We start from the raw sequence: 10,649 nt of genomic DNA on the forward strand, positions 1-10,649 counted from the left end.
ATACTCTACACTTAGATTCACGAGCACAAGGACTAAGATGCGATTTAATAGTTAAAAGATATTTGTGCAAATGCTAAAGGAAAATAATGATTTTGTCTAACAAAAAAACGATGAAAAATTATAGTTTCTGCAGGCGGCAATTAAAAAAGGATTTATCCATTGAGTGAATGCGAAATCCACGCCAGACTTAAAATCATACTAATATTTAATCATATTTCGCTTGGTGTCCCCATGTTGGTTGCACATTGCTCTCATAATTACCAGAACAAAACAAAATTCACACTTACCATACTGGCAACCGGATCCCATCCAACCAGGATCACATTCCATGTTATTAGGACATTCACCAGTATTTATGTCACATTGTTGTCCGCTACAATGACATAGGTATTCACAAGAGGAACCAAAACGGGCAAGACTATGAGGCCCTCTTAAACAAGTATGAGCTGAAAAGTGTACGTGCATGTTAACAAGTAAACAAATGGCAATAAATGGCCATACGGAGATATTCGACTGAAAATTCTTGAATACTGCAAGGTATTTCTACTATAAAATGCTATTATAGAACTTTAATATCAACAGATAATCAAGCCAAACTGGATTGCATACATTATGATTCACAACTTAATTCCTTGCAAGGTGATTTCTACAAGAGGAATACATTTAACCAACTTATGCAATAATGCATGGAAAATGTAATTGAAAACAGTTGTCATAAACATCTGAAAAGTGAAATGAATTCTCTGTTTATCTTGCGTTGTGACGAGATAAAGAATTCTCTATTACAAGCAGTGAGAATATTGTCCCTGAAGATGATCACATAACGTTTAAAAGGACTTAGAGACAAATTCACATTAAACGTACAAGTGAATGCGCATTGTTTACTTGCTTGTTATAACAATGATAGAAAAATAGAGAGCCGACTTCAGTACTGATACCCTGCTGTCATCTACGAACCGACTACAAAGTAATGACATGCACGAGTTCCACCCACCGCGTCTACTAACAATCCATAAGCAACCTCAGCTGATAAAATCAACACATTCACTGCACGAAATCCGTCATTTAGTAACCTTTGTGATGCAGCATAAGTTTGCAAAAAGCTGGGTTAGACTATATGCCAGTGCAACAAACATCATGTTGAAAATAATGGTGAATAACTTCCGAAAGGTTAATGTATCAGAAAGGTAATATTTTGTCAGTGACTGGATAAGGTTTTATTTGAAATCATTATACATATCGCACATTAAAATATACCATAATTTCATTGTTGCGTACAGAATATGAAGGGCAATGTACAATTGTACTACTGTAAAAAGCTCTTACTTTTGAAACATGGTGGTTTTGGTGATGAGAGTTTACAGTTAAAAAGGAAAATCGATGAGTTATCAGAGATCAGAACTAGAGCTGTATGCAACCTGTAGCTAAAACTGGTATTATGTGAGTTATGAACAAAATACCTGTTTCAAGAAAAATATATAAAATAACAGCATATAGATGCACAATCGACAACGGCTTCAATACTAAATATATATCTTTAAACGTCTTCCATGGTCGCATGGAACATAAGGGTATAGAAAAACAAACAATGAAGATAGTTTAAAGAAAAAACAAAACTAAGATTTCAATTACATTTTTGATCAGATCTATGTAAACGTAATTATCTCTTATCAATGTTTTAGATTCATATATTAAGAACCGAAGATACGTTTGTGTATTATTAAAGCATATGCTGTTTAAGAATTCACAGTACCATACTTGTCTTAGTAAGAAAGTTAATCAGGCCAGAATAGTTTACCTCATAGGATTTGCTTTTGGTCAGATTTTAAAGTTCTGAGAAAAAAAAGCCCAAATCGTGGTTCAGTTTTAATAGGTATTTTTTTCTCCAAGAAATGTTGGAATACAATACGTGTTTTATTCGGAACTCAGAAACAGAAATATCATTGTCTGTGGTTTACAAAACAACTGTAAACACATCAGAACTATAGTGACTACAGTATATATCATCACCTTCCATTTTGGATATTTCATCGGGACTCGAACATAAATTAATTTTGAACATTTCATTTCCAGGACTTCTAAAATTTAGTTCGTGGATTATTCTTGGATTCTTTCCAGGTAAATAAATTATTTGTCACATTTGTCAAAGCTTGATGTTTTCACTTCTTTTGTTATTGTTTATTAGGGCCGAAGAACTTAACATAAGATAATGCTAAGGAGATAGGATTCAAATGCCTTTTCCAAAGTAGCCAACCACCACTGGCCTGGGCGATATCGAACCATACACATGAATTACATGTCCGACGATCTCCGATTCATCTAGAGCGTATCCCTTTGTTTTGGGTACTTATCGTCTATTTCACCTTATAGTTACATCTTTGCACAAGACTTGACATCTATCAGGTGCAAAACAGGTGTACTTTAAATTAGATACGTGTTGGATCGATAATTAGGTTTGTACCTGCACCAAAAGATGCTTCAAGGATCAACCTCAGTTAAAGAGGAGCATTTGCATAGATCCACGGAATATTGCATGAATGAACGAAAGAAGGAAACGAAGACCTTACATTTTACTCTAATGTCAAACTGCATCCATTATTTATGATACATTGTTATTAACTCACCGTCACATGACAATTGTCCATGCACAAATGACATCTCAGCCACTTACCATCCCATCCATCAACAACCAGATAAATGATAGTATTGAATCAATAAATAATGATGTGTTAGTTCTTCGGCGCAATTAATTTTTAGAGACCAACCAAAGTAATTACTGAAAGCAATGCGCTGTTTGTAACCTCGAATCTTCATAATCCCTCACTCTAGGATATATATATATATATATATATATATATATATATATATATATATATATATATATATATATATATATATATATACATAATAGAGAGATACATACATATATACATACATGCATACATAAATACATACATACATACACACACACACACGCACGCACGCACGCACACATACATACATACATACATACATATATACATGCATGCATGCATACATATATAGATACAAACATACATAAATAGATACATACATACATACATACATGCATGCATGCATGCATGCATGCATACATACATACATACATACATACATACATACATACATACATACATACATACATACATACATACATACATACATATATGGGGTTTAACGCCAATGATCAGAGCAGGTAAAGCTATACATGTTGTTCAGTATAGCTCGTGGAGGGCAAACTATGGAAACCCTAGTAAGAACCACCAAGTCGAGGGAAGCTCAAATCAAGTTTTCTCACAGACACACACAGGCCGTACCCTTGACTCGAACCCACGCAGATGTTGGTGAGATTACAGTGATCAGTAAAGGTGGGTACTTTAGGTTGCTGGGCCTTCTATGTGATAAATATGTATCCAGGTTATATATATATATATATATATATATATATATATATATATATATATATATATATATATATATATATATATATATACATATATATATACACGTTTTAGGTGCGTTGTGGGCAGTCATCCCGAAAGTGGGTTTACGGGAAGGACATGATATAGTTTACATTTCAAATCAAAATACATATACATAGGTTGTATTTCTTACATAGTAATTATGTATATGTTGAAAATAAGTATATACACTTATGTTATAGTCCTATTCATGTTTTCGGTTCGTGGGCAGATATATAAATTTCATGGGCAGTTTTGACCTTTAGGTTGAAGATGACAAAGTAACTGCCCAAAAATACGTTCACGAAGAACAAACATATAGCATTCTGCCCGTGAATACGGCCCCGGGAACAATATATAGCGTACTGCCCACGAATACGTTCACAAGTAACAAATATATAGCATGACTTTCCGGTGTGCGCGCGCAAAATGGTTGTCAAGACACGACGATAAACATTAATCTATTAAAGCATCCTTTGCAATGGCCAGCGTACATATAGCGGACGTGAGGTTCGTTTTCACAGCTTGTTTGAAATAAATGGATGATTATATATCCAGTGTAACAACTTGTCTTGACAGCTTATGGATGCTAATGTTTGACATTTATTGTGAAGATGATTGTTCACTGCTTGTTGATGGATTCGTAGCTTCTGTTAATCGATGCTATAGCTCAATTTAACTGTCATACACTGATATGTTTAAGTCTGCTTGCACAGTTAACTATGCAGAGTTATGGAAATATAACAAATTGGTTTTAATAACTTTCAGAGTTTGTTTTACTATTACTCAATATTTGTTTCAAGTACTATAAAGGCTGTGATAGGTTGGGTGGCTTAGATTACAAATCAGGCCCTTCTCACTTGGGGGGTGGGGGGTGGGTACTGCCCATTATGAATATTACTGGTCCTAGATGTCCAACCTGATATTTATGACATATAGGTTCAACATCTTACTGCCAGCAGAAATGGTGTTCTGTAGTATTTTTCCCAGTCAATAGTTTATGGATATATTATGTCATGTACTATGCTTGTTTAATTCTCTCATCTCAGTTCTGACGTTACCATTGAATGCTAAAATGTTCCCAGACATCCGGTATTCTTGGTTATTAAAATTATATATATATACACAGATAACTGAAGGTGAGTTCTCATTATTCCCTAACAATTGTAATTAGTGGGGCTGTAGCAAGTGATGGTCTGAGAATTCAAGTTAACTGGTTCAAAACTTGGGTAAACAACAAACTGTTTTCTTCCTTTGACAGGCATCATAAAGTTTTGCATCTTTGTCACTCTGATGACTGTGGTACACAAGTTACAGACTTTGCCTTAGAATGAGCCTGATTTTTGATACTTGTTACTGAATGGGGTGGGGTAGGGAAGTAACAAAATTATTAAAGGTGGAATGTATGCAAACCATGCTGGAAATAGATATGTGCCAGCAACTGCAACATGTAAGCTTCAATCAATTTGGAAACTATAAGCTTTATCCTGTAAATATTAACAGTTCACACCCTGTATAAAAGATGATTTTGTGTTTGATTAACTGGAACTGTTAATTTATTATGTTAAGGAATTTATTGTTTTAACCCTAGTAAATGTAATATAATTAGGTCAAAAGTCCCAGTTTGTTTATTGTTTCCAGAGTTGATTATTGTAACTTGAAGAACCTGTTTCTAAGTGTTAAATGAAACGAAAGAGATATTGTTTACTCAAGTGATATAAAATAAAAGTTTAAAATGAACTGAAAGAAATATTGTTTATTCAAGTGATACAAAATAAATGTAAAAGTGTATATTCATTAAGAAGTGTATTGTCAATTGCAAATAAATGAAGATTTATCTTATTTTGTTCTTTACTTGTGTACAAAATTATACCTGGATTGGGCAATAATTACTTGGACTCCATTTGGAAAAGAAAAATCTATATGTTCTAAATACCTAATGTTCATATCATAATGCTCTTTTAATGGATGATTATGCTTTTCAGCTGACGTTACCATATTGCCAAGTGAACTAATAGTATGGCCTTCGGTGTGGCCCACTAATCACATTTGTAAATGAATTATGCATACAATAGAGAAATAGCTCTTAAAATATCTTAGGAGTTGAACAATGTGTGTACACAAATAAACATGAAGCAAATCTTTGAACTTGTATGCCACACATGCAAGTGAATTGGTGGTTTTCATATGTAACTTGTGTACTCTTATGGCTTTTGTCTATATTACTTTTAGCCATTTCTATTCACACACCAGAACACAACCTTTTTTGTCTGATTCAGGCACTAATGCAAAACTTATTTCAGCTGTAACTTAAGTATACAGAATTTTTCCTGATACTGAGGCCTACTGTGTAGACAGTATAGCTGTAAGTCATCAAATCAAATGGAAGACAACAGTGTGCAGTTGAAGAAAATGATATATACCCAGTACCATTTAGAGTTATCTTAAAGAAAAGTCACAATGCACACTGATACAAGTAGTTTTAGAAAATGCATTTGTTCCACATACATTTTAACTTAACCCAAAAGTTCAGTCTCTTGCCTAAATTTCAATCAGATGTATGCATTTATTCCATAAAACACAAAGATATAATGAACCAAATCATTTTCATTATTGAGTTAGGTAGTAGGCTATGTTAAAGAGTGCAATCACTTTATCGATTTTTTTTTCCATTACATTTTTATTTATTATAAAATGACATTTCTTAGTGGAGTGCTAGCAACTGTAACTTGAGGAATATTTTGTACATGCTGGCCTAAGTGTCATGAATATACTGTGCTACATTTTGCTTTATTAGGTATAATACTATCATGAGACTTGCTTGATTAAATCCTGAATTTGTCAGTTACACTTACAAGTCCACTGGTAGAATTTAAAATCTGTGACAGTTTGGGAACTTTTTTTGCAGTAACTGCAAATCACTTTGCCTTCACAGTCAATGAATTCAAGCCATTGATAATTGTCAAACCATTGTGACTGAAAATGTGATTGTCTCTTAGTTGTGTCCTATTTGATAATTTTGCTGCCACAGAGTCTGGATTGTGTCTCTGAAGAAATAGTTCATCTAGACTCTGTTGCAGTATTACATTTTATATGTTCAATTTAATGAATTTTCTTTCTTTGAATCATTCTTATGTCATAACTTGCGAAAATAGTTTAGTTAACAATATTTATTCAAACAGAAAAGATAACCTCACTTGACAAATCATCCTACTAAAGTGATCATGGCATACACTTTTATCTTTGAAATTCAAATATTGCCCACTCGTTAATTAACATAACTAATATTGCACATTGAAGGTGATCATATGTATCATCAGTTTTAAAAAAATAAAGACATAATACTATCATTTAATCACTGCATACAGGAAACAGACACTTGTGTCTGTAAAATGCCTTTCATTGGATTACTTTGGTTTATTAAAACCAAACAGCGATCCACTCAGGATTTTCTAGGGTAGATACAGAGAATATATTATGGTCATTCAGAACGCTATCAATACATCAGACCAGATTGTTTTTATTATTATTTAGGCAAAATAACTTAGTAAGTCAGATGGCAAACATGAGGATGGTGATAGGTTATGTGGAATTTGCATTGAATCATCTGATCCCAGAAGATTTGATACAATGTCACTGGTTGTGGTAATCATCAAGTGCAGTTGCACGGCACCATAAGACTTATCAAGATACCATAAGCTAGAAAGACGAAGAAAAAGAAAAACGATGACCCAAAGACAAATCCTGCAAACTGTGTGCAAAAACGATTCCACAGATTATAGATGAAAACTTTACTATATTTAGCTTCAAGATATTAATAAATTCGGATTACTTCCTCCAGTCTGCTACAGTAATTCATGCCCATTGCACTCATAAATTGATTATAGTCCTTGCAGTATTTTGTGTGGGCCACAATATTTTAATTGATGCAACTGATGCTCCATTCTTCAGTTCAGTGTTGATTCAAACATAGCAATGTCCCTTTGGGATGTGTGCATAAATAAAGAATGCCTGTCCCTTCATTACCACACTTGTTGAATTTATCGTGTCTCTCTGAAAACTGTACCATGTGAGAAAGAATTTTATAAACAAACTGGACATAAGTATTGCTAGACATATACTCAGACCTGAGACTTCATAAAAGACTGCTTACTTGTGAGGCATTATTAGTGCTAGGGTTTGAGGTAATAACTTGCTATATGTTTGGTAAGGCAAAATAAGGGGCCTTATGACTTAAATTGAAACTGTGAAAAAACAAAAGGTTCAAATGCAATAAACTTTTGTTTTTCCTCATTTGTTATATTACAGTGCCATGAAAGGTCATTTCTTTTATCTTTTTAATCCCTTGCCAATTTTAAGTCATCATCACTAACCAAGTCTCTAAATCAATTCTTGGCATATTTAGCTAAAATGGTGTCTACTGTTCCATTATATCATTGATTGTTTAGCTTGCTTGTATGGAGCTTAACACCATTTTTCAGGACATCATAGACTTTACATGGCAGCCAACATATTTATTGGAGGAAATCAACACACATAACGCTACTGGCAAGCTTTCCCATATACACACATTGGTTGGACTAGAGAGAGTTGATTAGTGATGTGTATGCCTAGACCATTCTATAATCCAGGGCCCCATGATTGAATACAGCTTAAAGAAATTAACCCTAATTCAATTTCCTTGTTGCATTTAAATCATAACACCCACCATGCAAAGTGACACGTCTCAAGATTTTCAAATTTGTATATGTTTTGCAACTTTTAATTCTGAGTTGATGCATGTGGATGTGGAAATTCAGTTACTGAATACTTAGCTACTTATATAAGGAGCTCTCACACTGGTAAAAGCATGCAATTGGGATTTTATTTGCAAGAGGGCAATTAATTGTTCAAAATACTGTTTTAGCTAACTACATATGCGAAGGGTTGATGTATAAAAAAGAGGATCAAGAAATCCTAGCTGGTAAAGATAATTGTATCCAACTTGATAGAAAGTCAGAAGGCCTTTTAATTTTGTACAGCAGTTTCATTAAGGAACCAACTATAATACCATTAGAAGTTTATGAGCAGCAAAAACCACATTTAGGACCAACTAGACATCAAAACCATATGCATAGTTCCATTTACGGCCAACCAGACATCAAATAGGTCATCTAGTGAAAGCACAATGTCAAAATGACCAGCCATCTAGGAGAAGTAGCAAGGAAGGGGTTTTCCAGATGCCCATTAAAACAGCCATATTGGAGGTTAGATTGGCACTATTTTCATTTACGTCCAACTAGACATAAGAAGTCTTTCATTGATATGACGATTCATTCAGGAGAAGTAGTTATAACAAGATTTTCAGGATGGCCACATTGGTGGCCTTATAGGATGTCTGTACAGCACCATAATTCTCATTCAGGACCTGCTAGACATCAACATAAGTATTTTGTACACATGTTGACACGCTGACACAATTATCCATTCAGAAGTAGCGATAAAAAGTTTCTTAATATGGCTACTGTGGCAACCACATTGTATGTGTGAGTGGCACCATCTTGTTTTTTCTTCCAGATATTTTCACACAAATATCATATTTAAAGATAACATGAATTCATACAAGATCTTGTCGGTTTATTTCATAACAGATTTTTCCCTCATATTAATATAATCTTTTGAAAACATTTATACATTATAGTTCTAGAAATTTTTCATGCTCTCAGAAACTATTAAAATCACAGCAGAAAGTGTTGTTATATCTTTATTCAGCACTGAAAAATATTTATGAACTCTGAAAGTTTTTTTCCCCTATATTAACTTAATTTAATGAAGATTTTCAGACTATAACCTTTCCATTGGATTTTTTTTTTCAAACATGGCGTAAAAAGTATGTTATAGTAACCAATTTTTACATTGCCTTCACCATCGCAGAAATCTCTATAATCAATTTCCTAGTAAAGAAAAGCCAAGAAAATAAATGGACAGTTAATATTCACTTCAGGATCACAGACCTGAGGCAAATATGTCATTGTTAAATCAAACATTTTTATTGTGTTTCCTTAGACCTAAATATATATATATACTTGCTGTTACTCTAAATGAAGGCTGGTGATCCAGTTGATAACCTTTTGGGGGTTTTAAGGATGTCTTTAAAATTAAGGCCTTAAAAATGTTGAGATCTTATATTAAAAATGACAATTTGAGCCTTGCAGATTCATGTCCACAGGTGCCCAAATTAAAAAAAAGGGGGGTGGGTGCAAGGGGCAAGCTTGTTGGTGTGTTATAAAATAACTGACTTATCATCGGTGTGCTGACAGGTAATGTGTAATTAAATCACTGTTGTAATATTAATAATGAGTGAGTCTGCACAAAGGAATTTCATACAGCTAAACTAACTCAACAACTAGAGGCAATTAAGAAATATATCCACATTCGTGATTCTGTCAAATGGCAGATACAACAGCATCAGGAAGCTCAAGTGGCATTTACAGAAGGTAAAGAGCCGCTATACTTGTTATCTTTTTAGGGATGTACTTGGATTTTGCCCTCAAGCTGGAGCAGTCATAGGATATATAATAAATCGCCACGGTCGGAATTTATCCCCAAGGTGGGGTAATCGATGGGTAAAGTCTTATCCACAGTCGGGGATTTATTCAAGCTTCAGGTGCAAGTTTTTGTGCATCTCCATGCCCTTGCATAAAACACAGTTACACGTTTTTTTATGTAGATATTTTTCAGTTGTAGACAGGAATAATATGTATTTGCGAGTGTTTGAAATGAATGGGTTCATTATGAATTGAGTGGCACTACATTTCAAAAGCAAAATTGGATTGAAATGCAAGAACTGTAGTACGGAATTAGTGTTGGTTCTGGATCGTAGAATGGAATTGTGTGTGTGTGATTGGATTTTTAACGTAGCTTGAATAATTTTTCAGTCATATTGCTACGATGTCTGCAGTGTGGCAGTTTATAGTGATGTATAGCACTGGGGCATCATGCTGCAAACATGTAGTATGATGTTGCACCCAGTCACATTATCCTGACACCAGGCCAATCAGTCCTAATACTAACCTCTTAATGCTGAGCGTCTAGCAAGGTAGCTGTTAATACCATTTTTGTAAGTCTTTGGTATGACTTGGCTGGGGTTTGAACCCATGACCTCCCGCTTCTGAGGCGGACGCTCTAACC

General features: G+C 34.1%; 1 protein-coding gene across 2 annotated transcripts in view; it reads right to left on the reverse strand.

Moving 5' to 3' along the window:
* Positions 1 to 10,649, reverse strand: part of LOC149798465 (uncharacterized) — a 175,605-nt gene that overhangs the window by 79,327 nt on the left and 85,629 nt on the right. For both annotated transcript variants that reach the window (XM_089963657.1, XM_089963659.1), the window contains exon 3: positions 288 to 446. In XM_089963657.1, the coding sequence (XP_089819783.1) occupies positions 288 to 446 (159 nt within the window). The remainder of the gene's footprint in view (positions 1 to 287; positions 447 to 10,649) is intronic.

Source organism: Sinohyriopsis cumingii, chromosome 6, assembly GCF_028554795.1.
Source record: "Sinohyriopsis cumingii isolate HCF-2022 chromosome 6, ASM2855479v2, whole genome shotgun sequence".
Taxonomy (NCBI): Eukaryota; Metazoa; Mollusca; class Bivalvia; order Unionida; family Unionidae; genus Sinohyriopsis; species Sinohyriopsis cumingii.